General features: G+C 55.7%; 2 protein-coding genes across 4 annotated transcripts; one reads left to right on the top strand and one right to left on the bottom strand.

The window, feature by feature from the left end:
- Positions 1 to 2,744: 2,744 nt before the first annotated feature.
- ZMAT5 (zinc finger matrin-type 5) lies at positions 2,745 to 17,843 on the bottom strand. Of its 3 annotated transcripts, none has more exons than XM_069030826.1 (6): positions 17,762 to 17,843; positions 12,648 to 12,870; positions 12,222 to 12,284; positions 11,700 to 11,780; positions 5,429 to 5,543; positions 2,745 to 2,987 (listed from the first exon to the last, which is right to left on the bottom strand). In XM_069030826.1, the coding sequence occupies exons 2-6, from the start codon at positions 12,772 to 12,774 to the stop codon at positions 2,858 to 2,860; spliced, it is 516 nt and encodes a 171-aa protein (XP_068886927.1). In that variant the 5' UTR covers positions 12,775 to 12,870; positions 17,762 to 17,843; the 3' UTR covers positions 2,745 to 2,857. The 3 variants fall into 3 exon arrangements, with proteins under 3 accessions (XP_068886927.1, XP_068886929.1, XP_068886928.1); XM_069030828.1 differs by having other exon boundaries at positions 5,429 to 5,540; XM_069030827.1 differs by having other exon boundaries at positions 12,648 to 12,873; positions 17,762 to 17,829.
- Positions 17,844 to 17,936: 93 nt separating this feature from the next.
- UQCR10 (ubiquinol-cytochrome c reductase, complex III subunit X) lies at positions 17,937 to 19,426 on the top strand. Its single transcript, XM_069030829.1, has 2 exons — positions 17,937 to 18,110; positions 19,180 to 19,426. The coding sequence occupies exons 1-2, from the start codon at positions 17,970 to 17,972 to the stop codon at positions 19,216 to 19,218; spliced, it is 180 nt and encodes a 59-aa protein (XP_068886930.1). The 5' UTR covers positions 17,937 to 17,969; the 3' UTR covers positions 19,219 to 19,426.
- The last annotated feature ends 271 nt before the right edge of the window (positions 19,427 to 19,697 follow it).

Here is a 19,697-nt window from a genome sequence, read left to right as displayed (position 1 = left end):
GCGGGGTCTCTGGACACGGAGACAACGGAGCAAAGGTGGCAGCAAACCCAGCGGGGGCTGCAGGGCTGCAATTGCACAGCTCTGGGAAGTGTTTGGGATAGGAAGAAGTTGGTAATGGTTGTTTCTCTCTCTTGCGCTGCAAGAAGTGTGGGATGGGCTCAGCTTCATCCCTGTCTCGGTCCCCTTTCCATCCCTGTCCCTGTCGCAATCTGTCTCCATCCCCAACCCCATCTCCAGTCCCACTCCCATCCTTATTTCCATTCCTCTCTCTGTCCCTTTCCCCTCTCCTCATCCCCACTGCTGTCCCATCCTCATCTCTGTCCCCATCTCTGTCCCATCCTCATTCCTGACCACTCCCAATCTTGATTCGCGTTTTATTTCCATCCCTGCCCCTCTCCCCTCCCCAGTCCCCATCCTTGACCCTATCTCTACCCCTATTCCAATCCTTTTTTCCATCCCTCTCTGTCCTGTCCTCACCCCCGTCCACATCCTGTCCCCATTCCCACTCCTATTCCCGTCCCCCCTCTCCCAGCAAGAGCTGCCAGAGGACACGGGCAGAGCCCAGCGGGGCTGCGCTTGGCAGGGGCCCAGCAGCCGCTCATTTCCCTAAAAGCTTCCCGATAAATTACTCCAGCTCTTGCTCCAGCAAAGGCACTTTGGCTCGTGCTTCACAATTGGGCAGCAGCTCCTCATCCCCACCCTGGGGACAGTGAGTCCATCCCTGCAGCATCCCTTGGGATCTGAGTACCAGCCATCCCTGTGGGAAGGAGCCTGAGCCCCATCCTGCTCTGGTGTCCTCCTCCCGCAGCCTTTTTCCACGGATGAGCCCCCACTGGCTGTGTCCCATCCCGGTGACCCATGGCATTGTCACACCTCCTGCCACCCACTGTAACACGCACCCCACAAACCCTGCAATTCCCAGCCTCCTCCATCCCCCGGGAGTTACACAGCTCCATGAATCCACGACATCCTGCGGGCGATGCTCGGCTCAGCCCGTCGGCCACACATCCCACAGGTTTTGTGGGAAAACCCCAATTTTAATGAATCCCCCTTGCCAGCCTCTCTCACCTCCTCCTGGACTGGGCTGGAGCTCAGCAGGGAATGATCCCGCTCTTTCCTTTCAGGCTGTATTGGGAATTTCTGCTTCCAGAGCAGCTCAACTCCTTGGGAGCAAGGAAGAGCCTGGAAAGGCTGCGGCTGTCGTGTTTTACACCGGAATTTTCATTTACAGTCGGGTTCCAGAGCTTGCCCAGAGAACTCTACCTAATTTAAGCAGGATCTGGGGAGCCCTGAAGGTTGGGAGTGTTGGGTAAAACAATTCCTCCTGGATCAGCTGGAAAACCCACCAGGACTGGAGCACACAGAGCAGGGACAGGCCTGGGGGCTGATGAAAGCACAGCTCCAATCAACACGAGGATTTTGATGTTGATTGGGAAAAATATCCATGGAAGAGATGGGAGTGGGAGTTCCTTGATCTGTCAGCACCAGTGGCCTCAGAAGGTGTCTGGGAGCGTGTCCTGGCTGCCATCAGCAGAGCAGCCACTGTCCCTCCCTGGTCAGTGGAGCCCCTCAGCATTCCCCAGGGCTCTTCCCCTGTGCCAGGCTGGGGTACAGGGATGCACATCCAAGCTTGGAGAGAGCAGGCCCAGCTCCCACTCTGGAGCATCCCACAGCTCCTGGGGGTTCCCCACTTCCCACCTTCTTGGGGGCAGGGTTTCCCTCGCTCCAGGGACTCCCAGCCATTCCCAAAGAGGAGCCACCTGGGTGCTCTTGTTCATCCACCTGTCCTGCATGTGGAAGTGAGGACGGGACATGGGCTGATCCTACATCCTCCGAGCCTGAGCCCTGTGCTCCTGCTCTCCAGCAAGCCCAGGGCTCTCACCTGGAAGGATAAAACAATTCTTCAGTTGGACCTCAAGCTCATCCAGGCTCCAGCCAAGACTGTTTCCAGGCTGCTGTCCCATCCAGTCCCTGCTCCTCTCAGAGCTGGGTCCCAGGATGGGGCTGATGCTCCTGTGACAATTTGCCATCACATCCCGAGGTGGGAGCGATCCAGGCGGGATTTGGCTGCAGGTAGCTGGCTCCTGCCTGTGCTCTTCACGAATCTGGACCCACCACCTCCCTGCCCAGCCAAACCTGGAATGCTCTGGCAGCGGGATCCCTCCTGGACAAGCCTGCTGCCGGAGAGCTGCCTCCCGGGATGCTGCTGGACAGAATCCCCCCTTGTCCCTGGAGCTGCAGCACCCACCTCCCTTCCTGAGGCAGCCAAGGGCCTCGCTCACCCCTCCCCTTCCCAGCAAGGAGAGATGACTCAAACTCTCACTGTGGAGAAACCTTGGGATATTTTCCCTCCTTGCCCCTCGCCTCCAGCACAGCAGGAGCAGGGCTGAGGGAAGCTCCCCAGGCTCCCCATTGGGAGCTCCAGCACCAGGACCCAGGCAGGGTCACACCCTGAACTGATCAGGAACAAACACGGCACAAACACCCGAAGAAATTAAAGCCTGGATCCTTCTGCAGCCTGGATCACAGAGCCCAACATGGAGCTGGACTGAGAGCAGGCAGAGCAGCCAGCAGCGACCTGAGGGGATGGATCCTACCCTGGGAAACGGGGAATGTCTGCTCCAGGTGACAAGAGACAGCCCCTGCGAGGGGCTGGAGCTCTGCTGAGCAGGGATCCCCATTCCACAGGCAGGGAGAGAGCCATGGGAGGCTGCCAGGGGAGCAGGAACACGACACACACAGGCTGCAATGGGCAGGGGGAGGGTTTATTGATATCAAAGTGTGTATAAATAATCCTGTTCCTTCCCGGAGCAGAGGCAGCCAGCCAGCCCCAGCCAGGCTCTGGGGTGCCACTGCCTCAGCCCCACTGCAGGTTGGGGGGCACTGGCCACCCCCCGGGTGGGGGGGCCTGCAGGGATGGGGGCAGCTCCTGCACTGGTGGCCAGCCCGGAGGGTACTGGAAAGGCACTGGTTTCTCAGGAAGAGCACTGCGAGGGAAGATGGAAAGGGATGAGGTGAGAAGCAGCATCTCGGTCTGACACCAAGGCCATGCTGGGCTTCCCTGTGCCCCCCCCCCCCCCAGTAGCCCCCAAAGAGAAGGGGCTGGCAGAGGAGGGTTTTGGTTATCACCAAATGGGTTCATTCACCCCCTCATCCCAAATTCAGCACCAGAACAGTTGTGAGACCATTCCCAGCCTATCCAAGCAGTGCTTCCTAACACAGCGTGTGCTGGTGAAAACTCAGGTGGGAACACTGAGGTGAGAGGCTCTGGGGTGGGGGAGCAGCACAGCCCCCCGAGAGGGGCTCAGCAGGGCTGGTCCCAGCCCCTCCATCCCCACTCCTCACACAGCTGAGCTGGGAGAAGAACAAACAAAACGAGCAGATGTTTCTTTCCGAGCAGCCCGAATCCCGAGCCAGCTGTGCACTTCCCGAAGGACAAGGACCCCTCGGAAACAGAGGAGCTGCCAAACCAGCGGGGTGTGCTCACCAGAGGACCCTTCAGCAGAGGGAAGAGGCTTCTCCCCCGCCCCACAGCCTGGGAATCACTCTGTCCCTGCCCCTCTCCCTCAGCTTTACTGGTCGAGGCCACTGCAAACACCACACTGGGATGAAGGAGTGCAGGAGCAAGAAGCATCTCTCCCTTGTCTCCAGCTTGACTGGGGCATGTTTAAATTCACGGGAAACGTACCTTTTCCATTAATTCCCAAGTGCAGGAAGCTCATTTGTTCTCTCACACAAGCCCTGACAGCAGCCTTGCAGCTTCTCAGGCCTCTACCTCCGATCCTGATGAATCTTTTTAATTGTTATGCCAGAAGAAATCTAATCAAACTCCTTTACATAACCCCGGGGAGAAGCAGCACCCTCCTCTCCCTGCGGGGCCGTGGCCCAGAGCCAACTACAGGAGTAGTTTTCCAGGAACATTTTCCAGGCAACTAACACAGAGCAAAGTCACTTGGTTTAAGGTTTATTCCCTCAGTGGGGATTCTCCAGAGCCCAGGGTGAGGCAGGACTGTGAGGACACACACCAGCCCCTCTGGGCAGGGATATTTGGTGTCATTCCCCCAGCACTGTGGCTCAGGCACACGGTGGATACGGAGCAGAGGGAATGCTGCAAGGTGGAGCAGCAGAGCCATCACCTAATGAGCTGTTCCCTGAGCAGCAGGACTAATCAATAGGGAGGATGCTGCCTGGGTACTCAATTCCCTGGGGTCTCATGAGTTACAAGTGCCCGATCAAAGGTTTACCTACAGCTGGAGCATTCCCTATGGCTGACCCACATGGATTCTCCAGTGGCCAGCAAGGTCAATAATATTTCCTTTCTGAAGGTGTTCATGGGATCCCTCTCCTCTACCCACTTCCACCCTCATGGAACTTGTGGCATCTCGGAAGCTTTGAGGCCTTGGACCCTGTTCTGATGGAAATCCACACTGCACGTTTCCTTTGGAAATTGGTAAAAATCAATCCCATGAAACGAGGGGCTGGAGGGCACAAGGGGAGAACAGAGAAGATCAGGAGAGGCGTTGGCAAGGCTGGAGAGAGGAAGGGAAGTTCCAACAGTTGGTGTTTAGTTCCTGTAGCAGATGGTTTCTGAGGCTGCAGGGACAGGGAGGCTGGAAAAAGAGCAACAACTCTGGAAATTTGTTTTGTGCATCAGGGACCAAGTTCTGAAGGTCTGAACATTCCTCTGGGTATGACCAAGTAGTTCTGAAGGTCTAGAAATTCCTCTGGGAATAGTGATGGCTGTCTTCTGTTAAGAGCTGATTTACCCAAGTTCCAGGGATTTACAGGCAGGATAAACAAAATGGGGCAAGTGACGTGTAGGGGACAGGAATGTGGGCACCTCTGCAAGGCCAAGGGCAGCCAAGCCGAGGGACAGAACAATCCCAGAGCAACAAGCTCAGACAAGCACCAGAAGGAAGATCCTGCCCAGTCCAAACACAGAGAGGATGGGAACAGAGAAAGAACAGAAGAGAGATTTGGCACCTGCCCAAATGTCATCCCATTAAGTCTGCGGCACAGTCAGGTGAGTGAGGAAACAGCCGGTGCCCGAATCCGAATGGATACTGTGAGGAGGAGCCAGCTCCACCCTCCCTGGCAGGCAGGGGATGGGGGAGCTGTCAACAGATGAAAGCAGGCTCCTGCCGCCGAGCCCCGGGCGTTAATGAGCCAGCACAGCACCGGCTCTGTCCTCGCAGGTGTGTCTGTGCACTCTGCAGAGAGCAAGGGGCACCCCTCTGCTTGCACCCCAAGTGTGTCCCCTGTGCACACACCCCTGACAGGGGCAGCCAGGGCTGGATCTACACACGTGCCCCTCACGAGTGCTGGCTGGGTGTTGGCACCTCTGATCCCCTGCACCCTCTGCTATCCCAGGCCTCCTGTGGGATCCCCCTCTGCTGGGATCCCCTGCATGATCCCCAGGCCCCAGTACCTGTTACTCTGAGCTGCACTCAGCCTCTGGGCTCTCTTGTCCAGCCAGTCCTCGATGGTGCCAGGAGGGATATCTGCTCCCTCCCTCTGCAGCTCCTTCAGCCTCTTCTCCCCTGCTTGAGAGAGAGATTGAGATCAGAGAGGGCTGGATCAGAGGGAGGGCCATGAGAGAAAGAGCCACCAGGCTCTTGTCCTTTCACTCCATTAAACCTGCTGCTCATTACCCTGCACAGTTTACAGGGTGGAGAGAGTGTGCACCTCCTCCTCCTCCTCTGCTCTCCTGCCATCTGATGCTTGGAGCCATCCCTGGTGACAGCTCCAGCCAGGCAGAGCAGGGGACAGGAGCTAAGCCAGCACGGTGGCAGTTTGGGCACTGAGGGGAGTCTGACATCTCTCCCCCGGGACTGATCACCCTCATCCTCGCCTGGAGCAGCCTTGGCTGGCCCTGAGCCGTTTCCAGAGCTGTGTCCCTCCAACTGGCAGCAGAGACTGTGCCACCCCTGCCCTGCTAGGTGGGAGTGACAGGGACAGTGTTGGGATCGATGCAGCCTTGGCAGCTCGGGAGAGTCTTGGGAGGTTCCAGGTGCGTGTTCCAGCCGGCAGACGGATCCCGGAGCTGCTGTCAGGGCTGGTTAAGGAACTCGCTGCCTGATGTGCCCCCAACCCTTGCACAGCCCAGGCAGAGCTGTCACCAGCCCAGGGGCAGAACCAGGGCAGAGAGAACCAGGAGACAAGTTCCTGCATTTAGAACCATGGAATGGTTTGGTTGGAAGGGACCTTAAAGCCCATCCAGTGCCACCCCTGCCATGGCAGGGACACCTTCCACTGTCCCAGGCTGCTCCAAGCCCCACCCAACCTGGCCTTGGACACTGCCAGGGATCCAGGGGCAGCCACAGCTGCTCTGGGCACCCTGTGCCAGGGCCTGCCCACCCTCACAGGGAAGAATTTTCTCCATATATCACAGAATTACAGAACCAATTAGGTTCAAGAGAGATCATTGAGTCCAACCTATATCTAACCTCAATTTCCCCTCTTTCAGTTTGAACCCATTACTCCTTGTTCTATTTCTCATGCAAGCTAGGAATGAGGAAGGACACCAGCAGGAAACCTCTGCTGTTTACTGAATCAAGATTTCAACCCCTCCAATCACTCTGGAAGGGCTGTGTGGGGCAGGTGCCCATAGGCACCACGTGGGGAGAAGGGCACGGAGCCAGCGTGGTACAAACCCACAGCTGCCCAGTTAGCAAAGCTCCCCAGTTGCCCCCAGCTGCAGGGGGGGAGCTGGTGGTGAACAGGTCTAGCAGGAGTCCTGACACAGCCACACTCCTGCCAGCACATCAGGGATGAGGACAAGCCCCCAGTGATCCCATCTCCAGCCTACTGGAAACTTCCCACCTCACAGAACAGGGAACTCAGAAAACCAAACACCGGTGACGATAAAAAGGAAGCAGAGGCAGCTGCGTGCCATTCCCTCTGCCCCACTCATCCATCCCTCCGGGGGATCCCTGATCCCATTCAGGGATCAAGGTGCCTGCAGCCATGCCCTGCAGGAGCCTGCTTCACACCCACCCATATGTCACACGTTTAAGGAAAATATTATACCTTTGCAGACAGGGTATGAAATTAATAGTGCTTGGGCAGAGTGAAGGATCACTTCATCCTACTGGTGGCAACCAATTATTCATCTGCCTGTTGAATACTAATTGGGATGGCAGGGATGTGCTACACAATGAGCAGCCAGATGGATAATTTGTCACCCGGCCTTTTCAGCTGCTGCTGGGTGGGGTGATGATGTGCCCAGTGCCACCACAGCCAGCCCGCTGTGGTCCTGATGTCTGGGTGCTGCTCTGAACCCGTCGATAAGGTCAGAGAAAGGAATGTTCCAGTCTCCCACAGTTGTTCCCAAGGATCTAAGCCCCAGCAGAGCTACCTGGGGTGAACCCGACCAACAGGCCATGTGGGGGAATGGGGAAGCAAGAAGCTCAGCCTGGAGAGCTGGGCACTGCTCACTCTCAGGGTTAGACTCACCTGGCAACCTTGAGCATCTTATTTCCCTTTGTTTCACGTTTTTCCACCTCCTGAGCACATCCCACCTCGGCAAGGGGACAAACAGTGGCTGTGAGAGGCTTCAATGAGGCAGGGAAGAAAATCACAGAGAAAAACCTCTCCCATCTCTCTGTACCACTGCAATTTCCTCTTCTTCCAACTCCCCAACAGAGAAAAGACCATAAACAGCTGAAGCTTCTCTGTTCAGAGCAGGGAGCCCCAAGGTATCACACCAGGGATGGGGCAGCCACAACTCAAGGTCCCATCCAGAAAAGTTCACTGGATGCCATGGGACCACTCCAGGCTCACACTGCCCCAAATGAAGCCTCAGGTATCCACATCAGAAAGACATCCAGCTGTCTCCCTGTTCTCACAGCTCCAGGAGCTGCTGCTCCGGAGCATTCCAACCCTCAGGCTCTGAAATACGGTAGCAGGGACAGGCAACTCTCCAGCTCTGCCCACCTTGCTGATGTCCATGTCCCTCTGGAGCACACACATCCCATCCAGGGATCACTGAATGCACCCTGAGATTGGTAATACTCCCTGAATGCCAACAGATATTCCAAGAAGCAGCTCTGAAAGGCCTTTACCAGCCCCTGCTCCCCACAGGTGGCCGTGCAGCCGGACAGGTGTGAAGGTACTTCCCCCTCCTCCTCCTCCTCACTGTGGTGTTTGCTTCAAAGTCTAATTACAGCCCATTAAAAGAGCATCTGTAGTCATGAAATGCCTCTGATGATGCCAGAGTGGGGTCCACATTTATCTTCTCTCCCCAGGCAACTTTTCCCATGGGTTTTCTTCTTGAAAAAGGCATTGCTGTATGAGAGATGGAACCCCCAGTACGGGCAGGTCACCCAGCAAGGGGATGCACAGGAAATCCTTCAGCTCCCATCCAGCAAAGAGATGCACAGGGAACCCCTCAGCTGCCTCCCTGGTGGAGGATGTGGAACCCCAACTCCTCCAGAGCTCAAGAACAGCACCAGGGCGTGGCTGAGTTGAGGCTGAGGAGCCCCTGCCAGAGGAGCAGCCGAACAAGCGACCGCCCTGCAGCCGAGTGCCAGCGCTCCTCCCGCTCCCCGCCCAGTTACACCAGTTGACTCCAGCTGCCCCAGCGGGGTCCCTCAGATCCTTTCAACCTCATGGCCATCCTGCAAACACTCACCCAGCTGTGCCCTCCCCTCACAGCCCTGGCTGGCTGGAGTCACCAGAGCCCAGCCAGGTCGATCCCACCCGCACTGGGGACACGGATTAGAGGGGAGCCAATAACTCCAAGCAAGGAGATGGCAGTTTGACAGTGACTTTTCCTGACATGACTGTACTTAAAATGACAGCCTGGAAGTGTCTGGCTGATGAATGATGCAGCAGATGCAGAAGGCTAATGCTTTGATGGGGGAACAGCTGGGAATATGAGCTTGCTCCCTGCTGAAGGTGTAAACTGTTGCTTCTTGATGAGGATATTCTACAGGGTGCAGAGATGCTGACGCCTAAGTAGGCCAGGCTCCAAGCTGTTCTAGAACAGGGAATCATCCAGAATTTTTCCTACTTAACCCACAAAACTCACACAAACGACAGGGTGGACTCCCAGCATTAAAAAGGCCAAATGTTAAGGAAAATGTAACGTTTCCTTTGGCTGTGATAAAAATGCTTCGTTATCAAGGTGAGTTCACTGACACGGAGCTACCAACACCAAACACTCACAGGGACAGGTTCAATATTTACATAATAAAAACGTGCCATCACGGTTCAGCTGGGTTAAAAAAAAGTCAGACAAGGTTTTGCCTGCACCACAGCAGAGGAAAGGGGTGTTAGGCAGCACAGTGGGCCCACCAGGAGAGCGTCCCCCACCAGCCTGGCCACCCCCAGCATGGTCACCCCAGGCTTGGGAAGGCTCTGGAGCTTCCAGCCTCTCGGCTCATCTCAAATCTCTGACCACTCCTGGCTCCAAACCTGTCAAAATCTCCCAGCTGGGTCAGTGAGAGGCAGCCTGATCCAGATTGCTCCAATCCCGCTGGCTGTGGCTTGGGATGGCTCTCATGGCACAGAAACCCTGAGACTGAGTGGGAATGCACGTGGGACATTACTGATGGAGGATCCATCAGTGTGAATTGCACACCCTGCCACACGTGAGCTTGCCCTCAGCTCTGCCCTCAGCCCCAGCACCTGAGACACGGGTGCTTTGGCAGCTGAAGGGGTGCTGAAATGTCCCTGTGACTCACCAGACAGCATCTGATCCTTCCATCCAGTCTGTTACAGGCTGTCCCTCTCCTCCACCAAATCCCTCTGATCAGAGTCTGTGTGATGCCCAAAACCACACCAGCAGAGAGGTGAGCAGGACTGAATTCTCCAACCAAGCACCCCCTGTCCCCCAGCCATCGCTCCTTCAGGGTTAATTGGTAAATGAAATGTTTGACTCCAGAACACAAATGCGAGGTTTCCCAGTAATCTCCCTGGAACTGGCTCTCAGCAGCCAATCCTGCACTTACACCGACCCTTTGACACAAGTCAATACTCAGTAACAAGTGTAATTGGCAAGGAAAGCTGCCCGAGCGCAGAGGAGCTGCCAGCCTTCCCTGCTCCGCTCCAGAGAGCTCCCACTTCCCCTGCAGGAACAGCCAGCGCCTGGAAATGCTACAGGTTCCTGTGTCTGTCACTCTGTGCCACCCTCGGGAGCCCAGCAGAGAGGGGTCAGGGAGAGGCTCTGGCTGCAAGGTGACTCTGGGAAGGGCTGGAGCGCTCCGTGCCCGCCGTGGTTTTATCGACCGCCAGTGGCGCTCAGAGATTGATTCAGAGTCACCTCGGGGGCTCACACACTGACTCAGCACGGCCTGGAGTAGCTCTGTGCTGCCTGCCTGCCTCCCCCTGGCTCCCCTGAGCTCTTCCTCCCCAAATGGGATCCTTCTGAGGGCCAGGAGAAGCTCTACCCCACGCACTCCCCCCCGTCTCACATCCCACACTTCCAACACTTCAGCCTGGCTTTGCCAGACTCTTGGCAAAACAACAGCTGGCTCCAGCGAGGATGTGGGCATGAGAGCTGCTCCAAGCTGGGCTGCACTGGGACTCCAGCTCGGGGAAGGGATCCTTCTCTACTCCACACTGTGAGGCCACATCTGGGTGCTGTGCCCAGTGCTGGGCTCCCCAGTACAGACACAATGGGCATAAACCAAAGTAAAGGAATTTCTGTTAGGAATTTCTATTTAAATATTTAAAAATATATACACTTTTATTATGAACCTAGTCAAACAGTGGATCAGGTCACCCACAGACTTTCCAGCCTTGAGATACTCAAAATACAGCTGAGCACCCTGCTTGAGTTCACCCTGCTTTCAGCATGGTTGGGATCAGATGATCTCCAGTGGAGATTTCAACCATTCCACAAGTTCTCACCAACACCTCACTCAAACTCCCTGGAAGTGTCCAAGGCCAGGCTGGATGGGGCTTGGACCAACCTGGTCTAGTGGAAGGTGTCTCTGCCCATGGCAGGGGTGGAATGAGCTGAGCTTTAAGATCCCTTCCCACCCAGCCCAGTCTGTGATTCTGTGATTTTCCTTAACCACTAAAGTAACAACTCCTATGGAGAAAACACAGCTACCACCTCTTTTCCCTAAAAGAAAAGTAGTTCCAAGAATGGAAGTCCCAGAATGAGAAAAAGTTCAAAAGTGCTCTGCAGACTCCCAGCAGGGAGCAGCTGCCATCCACCCTCTGCCCACTCTTCACTTCCATCCAAAGCCACCCAAGCAGAGGCTGTTTCTGGATCCAGGACCCCTTTCACAGCTCGACAGCAGGACAGCTCTTCCCACCAGCTCTTCCCACGGGTGGAAGCAGCAGCTCCCTGGTAATAGCAGCAAGGTGGGGGGAAATCAAATCCATAAATTTAAGGGGATGTGATGTACCAGTGCCCTCTGCTGCTGACAGTTTTTATTCCCTGACTGAACAAAACCCCGAGGGCTCACGAAGCCCACTCCAAACTCTTGCTGCCAAGTGGTAACAGCACTGCTCAGCTCCAGGTTTGTGTCTGTGCCAGCAGCTCGAGAGCAGGGAGCATATGACAAACTGCAGCACTTCCAGGCTCACACAGCACTGGGGAGCAGGAGGGAGGGATCCACGCTTGGCTAGCTCTGCACAGGCAGCAGGGGATCACAGCCTGCACGACCCCCTCCCCCGCCAGGACCCCCCTGCAGCAACTCTCCCTTCAAGGAGATCCCTGGACATTGCCTTGTTGGAGGACTCACCTTGAACCTGGGCACTCAGCTTCTCCAGGTCCTGCTCTGTCATGTGGGAAAATCTGCAGTTGGACCCAAAATCACACTGTCCTGGAATGAAATGGTGAGATTTGAAAATTCTATTTCAATTTCAAAATCCTCCAGATTAGATATTAGGAAATATTTCTTCACAGAAAGGGTTGTAAAGCATTGGAATGGGCTGCCCAGGGAAGTGGTGCAGTCACCATCCCTGCAAATGTTAAAAAAAATGTGTGGATGTGGCACCTGGGGACATGGTTTAAAAGTCAACATGGTGGTGCTAGATTGACATTTGGACTTGGTGATCTTAAAGGCCTTTTCCAACTTTAATGATTCTGGGAAAAGGCACAGAGTTCCATGAGAACCACCCACACGAGGTCCCTGTGCAGGCAAACCCAGGCTCCATCACACCTGAATGCCAGACACAGGCCCAAACTCCTCCCTCCAGCCTTGGGCTGGCTCTGGAAGGAGCTGCTGGAGCCAGGCCCTTATTTCCACCTCAGAACTGCTCACCTGTTTGCAGAAACTTCCGACAAGGTTTCTTGGTTTGCTCCTCCTGCAGGATAGCAGCAGCATCTGGGGAGACAAGGGATGAACCCAGGTAAAGATCCTGGGCACAGCAATATCCCATCGTGCCTGGGACCAGAAGGAAGCAGAGGGATACCCAGGCAATGGTTTCCCAGCCAGTTTAACCCATTCCCACCACACTCCTCAGGCTGGCACTAACACACCTGGAGCTGTGTGGTGAGACAGGTCAGAGCCACACACGAGAGTTTCACCTCTGAGACTGCTTGAGGCAGCAGCATCAAGTGCTCAGTTCGCAGGCACACAGAGTGTATAAACCATCAGTGCTGATTTATCCTCTATTCCCACTCCCCCACCCCATCCATCACCTCCTCAGTCCCAGGAAGGGAGTGGCAGACAGCTGGGAGCACCCACCTCGGAATAAGTCGTACCAGAGTCTCTTAGCCCGGAGATGCTGCACTCCATTGAGGTGTTTCTTCCTGTTGTGCAGGTTGTCCTGGAAGGACCTGTCACAGTAGTCACAGAAGTACCTTTTCCCCATCTCTCTCCTGGCAAAACAGCATCAGCATGTCCTGGAATCACCAGGCAGCTCCTCGGCGCCCAGCCATGGGAATGGAGGATCCAGGATTTACAGCGCCTGCTTCCAAAGGAGGAGAACTCAAATCACTTAGGGTTGGCAGACAGAGAAAGAGGTGAGACCCAACAGTTTATATCCTTGTCCATCACAGACTGCTGGGGCAGGATCTGCTGCCTGTACATGGGAGAAAAGGCTTGGATCTGCATTTATCTCTGTCATCCAAAGCAACAACAGCTCTGCTGGAAGGATTCTCCTTCCCTGAGTTCAGACCACATGAAACAGAGAGCCAAAGGCTCCAGGGAAGGTGCAGCACAAACCATCCAAGGTGCAAACAGGAGGAGCTGAAGGTGCTGGGGACCTTTGACCACAACCTCCACGAGCTGACACAAAAGAGGAAGGAAACTCCCATGTGTCCATCTCTGCAAGGTGAGGAAGAAACTCAGCAAAGCAATTTATTTTATCCTCAAACATAAAACCAAAGCTGACCTCGCCTGTCCTGCAGGTGGGAAGCTGCATTACAAGCACTACAGGACATATTTCCTACAACCCACTGAGCCACCTGTTTTTTCCTGTACATCATGGATTGCTCTCCTCATCCTCCCCAGCCTCTGGCACCAAGGTTGAGCACAGCACTAAGATCACAACAGAATTTGGGAGCTCCCACCTGGGCTGGCCCTGGAGCCACTGGCAGTGCAGGTGAGATCAGCCTTATCCTTCACCTGCCCCCATTGGATGTCCCTGCTGGAGGTACAACAGACACCCTGAAGGAGCTGCAAGCTCTCTCCCGAGGGATATAAAAGCACCTGATGAGTGGCAAAGATGGATGGACTGGGAGATAAACTCCAAAAGCAATTCTCCAGGTTCTGACACTTTGACAGCTGAATGCATTTAAAAAATGGCACGGAGACCGGTACGAGAAATAAAGATTTTATAAATAAAACGGGTCTGGAATCAATCACAGCCTCCTGGCCAATTCCTCCGGCTCAGTAGGAAGAGCAGAGCACCAGGCAATCCCGCAGAGCCCGGCGTGCCCAGCTCAGGCAGGGCTGCCAAGCCTCCTGCCAGACATCCATCCCAGCACGAGCACCAGCACCACGCTGCCTTCCCTCCCCTGCTCACCAGAACTGCTGCTTCGAAATCAAACCCCTGGAAATCCCCGAGCCCCCACACCACGAGTTAAAGCAAAGCTGCATTCGATGGGAAGACCTTCTGAGATTTTTTAAATTGGATTGAAAACCTCCACACCGAAGGTAAAATGTTCAGATGGTCCAAGTGAACTGGAAATTTCGTGTTGAGGTTCTTTCCTTGGGGGGTGAGGATTGGCCATGCCCCAGCCATGTGTGCTGGGACCCCAAACCCTCCACGCCCTGGGCTGATCCCAACCCAGCTCTGCAGGGCTTGAGGTCTGAAATCGTCCTCCTCCAGCCCAAGAATCCAAAACCAAGTGTTGCTTAATGAGCACTGAGCCATAAATTCCCTCAGTCCTTACATCCCTGAGTTTTGCAGCCAGGTTTGCAGCGCTGTGGTGGGGCTGCTGCAATTCAGAGGGAACATGTCCGGCCCACTGGCAGGGTCTGCTTTTAAATACTGAAAAATCCCTGTTCCACATGTTATTCCATAGTCTCCCAAAGTTCCTGGTGACACAAAAAGCTCCCTGTCTCAGCTGCTGGCTCCTGCACTCCATCTCTGCAGAAGAGAATGCTGCAAACAGGGAAAACAAATGAGATTCTGCAGTGGTCCCACACAAGTTTCCAGAGATCTCCCAGGGAATTCTGCCTGCGGAAGCCCAGCAGCAGCCAGCCTTTGAAATCGTATTTCAAACTTTCTCTTTCATCACCCCGACAGCAATAATTGCAGAAGCTCCTTCCCCCTCCTCCCCCAACACGCAGGGCAGAAAGCTCCTGCAGATTCCAGACAGCCAGATCCCACATCCCACGGCTGCCTGCTCCCAAATTCTCCAAGCAATTGCCATTGCAGGGGACAGACGGAATGTAAAAAGCAATTAGAGGAGTATCAGATTCTCCCTGAGACTTCCCCCTTCAGTGATTATACCCAACACTTATTCCCATCTTTTCAAGGATTCCACTGCACGGATACCTTGCTGGGTTCTGCCAACTCTCTGCAGCACCAGCACTTCCCAGTGCTCTGCGAGTCCGGAGGAATAAAAAGCTGCTTCTGAGCAGCACCAACCTATTTCCATCTCCCCAAACGGCTCCAGCAATAAACAAAGAGCATTATTCAGCTGAAAACGGAGATGGTTCCTAATTAAATCCATCTTAGTCATTATGAAATAAAGTAAATGTAGCTGTTCTATAAAGAACTGCCTCAGCTTGGCCGTTTCCTCTCAGCATCTCCAGCCCCTGATTTGCAACTGAATCAGGGCACTCAGACCTGGACCCACCGCAGCCATAAACGCTTCCAGCCAGGCTTTGTGCCAGCTTAAAAGTCTTCCTGAATAAATACAAATACAAAAAAAAACCCACCCAGGGCTCTGTGTTGTATGAAAGTGTAACAGAAATGCTGTGCTGTGTCTCCTGGAGCCCTGCTGGGTGAGCAATGCCCTGTTGTGAGGCACCTCGAAGGTGTGTCCCTCAGCCTTGGGACAGCTCCAGCCGAGATCTCCTGTGCACCATCCTACATTTTCCCTTCTCCAGCTGCTGCCAGAACACTCCAAGCTGCTCTGAATCAGCTGCAGATTTTATCAGGGACTCTCCGGCGTGTTTCACGGGCAGAGGGAGGAAGGTGACCCCGGAAGGGGCACAGACTCCTTTGTCCGAGGGGAGTTGCTGCTCTCCACACCGAACCCTGGAGGTGCTGCTGGGCCGTGACCTCAATTTCCTGCTTTCTCACAGCCCGGGCTCGGGGCCATTCCAGCCACTTTGGATATCCAGGCAGATGTGAATTAATTAAATCCAAGTGTCAGGCTTATGATCCTCAGCTGCCAATTTAAACGGGCTCAGATCTGCAGGGAGACTTGGAATGGCAGCAGAGTGTGCCAGCACCTTCCTGATGACAGAGGAACAGATCCTGCTTTCCATCACACCCAGAGGAAATCATGGAATCATGGAATGGTTTGGGTTGGAAGGGACATTAAAGCTCATCCAGTGCCACCCCTGCCATGGCAGGGACACCTCCCACTGTCCCAGGCTGCTCCAAGCCCCAATGTCCAGCCTGGCCTTGGGCACTGCCAGGGATCCAGGGGCAGCCACAGCTGCTCTGGGCACCCTGTGCCAGGGCCTGCCCACCCTGCCAGGGAACAATTCCTTCCCAATATCCCATCCAGCCCTGCCCTCTGGCACTGGGAAGCCATTCCCTGTGTCCTGTCATAGACTCATGGAATGGTGTGGGTCAGAAGGGGCCTTAAAGATCTCATTCCAACCCCTGCCACAGGCAGGGACACCTTCCACTGGAAATCCAGAGCTCATTTTGGGATTAACACCAACCTGACCATACACAAACCATCCTGCTGGCAGCAATTAATGGGCGATTGGGGGAATTTGTCTTAGATAATCCAGAGCAGTTACATTTGAAAAATAACAATTGAGTTTTTCTGAGCTCTGCTCTGTGGTGACCAGTGACAGAACCCAAGGAAACAGCTGGAGCTGGGCCAGGGCAGGCTCAGGCTGGAGAGCAGGGAAAGGTTCTTCCCCCAGAGGCTGCTGGGCACTGCCCAGGCTCCCCAGGGAATGGGCACGGCCCCGAGGCTGCCAGAGCTCCAGGAGCGTTTGGCCAGCGCTGCCAGGGATGCCCAGGGTGGGGTTGTTGGGGTGTCTGGGCAGGGCCAGGAGCTGGGCTGGATGATCCTGGTGGGTTCCTTCCCACTCGGGAGATTCTGGAGTTCCAAAGGGATAACACTACCCACAGAAACGTGCCAGGCACCTTCCAGGCTTCCAGAACGAGCAGAGGTCTTGCCCTAACCCAGAAAAATTCCATGGATCCCCACAGTCACCGTTTGAGGGAGCAAACATAAATAAATCAGGAGAAATGACTCTGCAGCCAAACCTTGTGCTACTTCTGAGTGGGTGAGACAAACAAAACAACAGAGCAGCATCACTTGAGGGTCTGCTCTGGAATTTCATGTAGATACCCATTTAACAACAGCCCAGTGGGCAAACAGCTTCAGTGTTAGGATTCCCCTGGCCCATCCCTGTCCGTTCTGCCCTCCTAAATCCAAATTTACCTCTGTCCCATCCGTGCTGGAGTCACCCCGGGGCTGCTCTGCCCTCACTGAGGTTAAAAAGAGAGAAACACAAAGAGAGGACAGCAAATGGGAACGTTCCCACTTTTGCTTTGCCACATGGGGCCAGGTCCCACTCTTCCCGAGGCCTCTGGAGCAGCTGTCAGACAGTCCTCTGGTCCTGGCACAGGGTGCCCAGAGCAGCTGTGGCTGCCCCTGGATCCCTGGCAGTGTCCAAGGCCAGGCTGGACATTGGGGCTTGGAGCAGCCTGGGATGGTGGAAGGTGTCCCTGCCCATGGCAGGGGTGGGACTGGAGGAACTTCAAGGTCCCTTCCCACCCAAACCATTCCATGATTTATGAGCCCCACACCCCTCTCCTACTCCCCCCACACTGACACCAACCACCCCTTGCAACCCCAAGCTGCAGAAAACACCCCAAATCCCCTCCCACGCCCCCGCCGGGAGTGAGAGCAGTGACCGCAACCCCTTTCCAGTCCCTTCACCCTTGCCCGGACACCCGGGCAGGGCAGGGCAGGGCTGGCCCGGGGTGTCTCTGCCCCCTCAGCCCCGTCTGGGTCCCGCCCCAGCCCCACCCGCGGCCGGGCCGGGCCGGTTTCACCGCACAAAGCCGGGCAGACACCCCGGGGTTGCCCAGCGGAGGCCGCTGAGGAGAAGACGGGAGAGACAAGCCGAGCGAAGCCTCACAGGGACCCCTCACAGGGACCCCTCACACGGAGCCCTCACACGGAGCACACCCCGCCACGCTCACCCACCTCCGGCCAGGCCCGCGCCGCGCCGCCTACAACTCCCACAATACCCCACGGCAGGGGCGCACGCGCAGATCACAACCGGCACAGAGCGCGGCCTACAACTCCCAGCACGCCCCACGGCGCGCCCAGCACGGCGTCCTAATTACAGAGCACCGCCTACATCCCCCAGCAGCCCCCGCCACGCGGCGCAGGCGCGGAGCGCGCGGCCAAGATGGCGCTGCTGCGGCAGGTGTACGGGTCGCTGTTCCGCCGCACGTCCACGTTCGCGCTGTCGGTCGTGCTGGGCGCGGTGCTCTTCGAGCGCGCCTTCGACCAGGGTGCGGACGCGCTCTTCGAGCGGCTCAACGAAGGGGTAAGGGCTGGGTAGGGCCCGGCGGGGCCGCCCGCGCGCGGGCCCAGCGCTGAAGGTCAGGGCGGCCCCGCTGGGCCCTGCGCGGGCCTCGGCCCCGGCGCTCGCTGAGGGTCAGCGCGGCTCGGCCGCGCCCGAGGGGGCTCCGCGGCTGTCGTGGCGCTCGGTGGTTGGGGCTTCTCTGTCCTTGGGCTTCTCTGGCCGCTTGGAAGGGGCGTGCAAGGGGTGGGGAGCGGGAGGGGTAAAAGGAGCTTGTTTTGTGCTCTGTAGACCCCCGGCTTGGCCGATCTGCCCTTGGCAGAGGGAGGGGATTAGGGCTGGTGGCCTCGGGTGTCCCCAGCGTGAACCTTGGGTGAAAGGGGTCAAGTCGTCCTTAGGTTCCTGAGTACAGCAGTGACGGGATGATGACTGCAGGATACTGAGGCAGGCTTGGGGGAGACCTGAGAGCTCTATTGAGTGCCTACAGAGGCTCCAGGAGGCTAGAAAAAGGCTTGGGACAAGGCATGGAGTGCCAGGACGAGGGGGAATGGCTTCCCACTGCCAGGGGCAGGGATGGATGGGATATTGGTAAGGAATTCTTCCCTCTGAGGTTGGGGAGGCCCTGGCGCAGGGGGCCCAGAGAAGCTGTGGCTGCCCCTGGATCCCTGGCAGTGTCCAAGGCCAGGTTGGACGGGGACAGTGGAAGGTGTCCCTGGCCGTGGGAATGGCACTGGATGTGCTTGAAGGTCCCTTCCCACCCAAACCATTCCATGGTTCTATGAATAGGAAAGTTCTGTGCATCCCTTATGTGCGGGAGCAGAACTGCCCTCTCCAGTCTGGGTGGGAATTCAAGGCAGTGGCTCTGGGCCACTAATCCAGAGCAGGGGAAGGGGAATCTCTGCAGCTTCTTGCCTGTCCAGATTAGAAGCCAGGAGCCCCCATCTGCATCCTGTGTCCCCCAGATCCAGTATAGGACTCCATCACCACGGCCCCAGGCAGGATAATTTGGGTTTTGGATTTTGTTATCCCAACATCACTGAGAAGCTGCCTAAAATATCATGATTTTTTTTTTTCCTGCTTGTTTTCCACACAGAAACTGTGGAAACACATCAAGCACAAGTACGAGAACTGAGCAGCTCAGCAGCAGGAGCCAGCCTGGGGTGGCTGCAGGCACTGCAGGGATGGGTTCAACCTCCTGAAACTGGGAATGGATTCCTGATGGAACAACTCCGAGCCAGATACTGTCAGCCACCTCCTGATATGATGTGAAGCAAGATGGACTCAAGGAGTTCTGCTGCTGTACTCAACTCACTGTGTTCAAATAAAACTCCTGGTCCTCTCTTGTGCCTTTGTGTTCACCTCACTTATCCTTTGGCCTCTGTGACTCCTCCTCCTCTGGGAGGTGGAGCATCCTTAAAAGCCCTGTTCCTTAGTTCCAAGGCACTGTCAGGAACCACGATGCCTTAACATGGATTTGAAAGCACTTAGCTGTGGTTCAGTGACAACCCTTGGCTTCTACCTGGGAAGGGGGAGAAGCTGTCTGCTTCTTCTGCTCTGTCCACAGGAAAGGGGCTTAAAATCGTTCCCAGTACCTTTTGTAGCTCAGATGTG

The sequence above is a fragment of the Aphelocoma coerulescens genome, chromosome 15, assembly GCF_041296385.1.
Source record: "Aphelocoma coerulescens isolate FSJ_1873_10779 chromosome 15, UR_Acoe_1.0, whole genome shotgun sequence".
Classification (NCBI taxonomy): Eukaryota; Metazoa; Chordata; class Aves; order Passeriformes; family Corvidae; genus Aphelocoma; species Aphelocoma coerulescens.
The sequence above is the reverse complement of the archived record's forward strand: the minus strand, read 5'-3'. Positions and strand labels throughout refer to the sequence as shown.

Coding starts and splice junctions, on each gene's coding strand:
- UQCR10 (XM_069030829.1), top strand. CDS start 17,970: ATGGCGCTGCTGCGGCAGGTGTACGGGTCGCTGTTCCGCCGCACGTCC. Junction 18,111..19,179: donor TCGAGCGGCTCAACGAAGGG/GTAAGGGCTGGG, acceptor TTTTCCACACAG/AAACTGTGGAAACACATCAA.
- ZMAT5 (XM_069030826.1), bottom strand. CDS start 12,774: ATGGGGAAAAGGTACTTCTGTGACTACTGTGACAGGTCCTTCCAGGAC. Junction 12,285..12,647: donor CTGGTACGACTTATTCCGAG/GTGGGTGCTCCC, acceptor TTGTCTCCCCAG/ATGCTGCTGCTATCCTGCAG. Junction 11,781..12,221: donor TCGGAAGTTTCTGCAAACAG/GTGAGCAGTTCT, acceptor ATTTCATTCCAG/GACAGTGTGATTTTGGGTCC.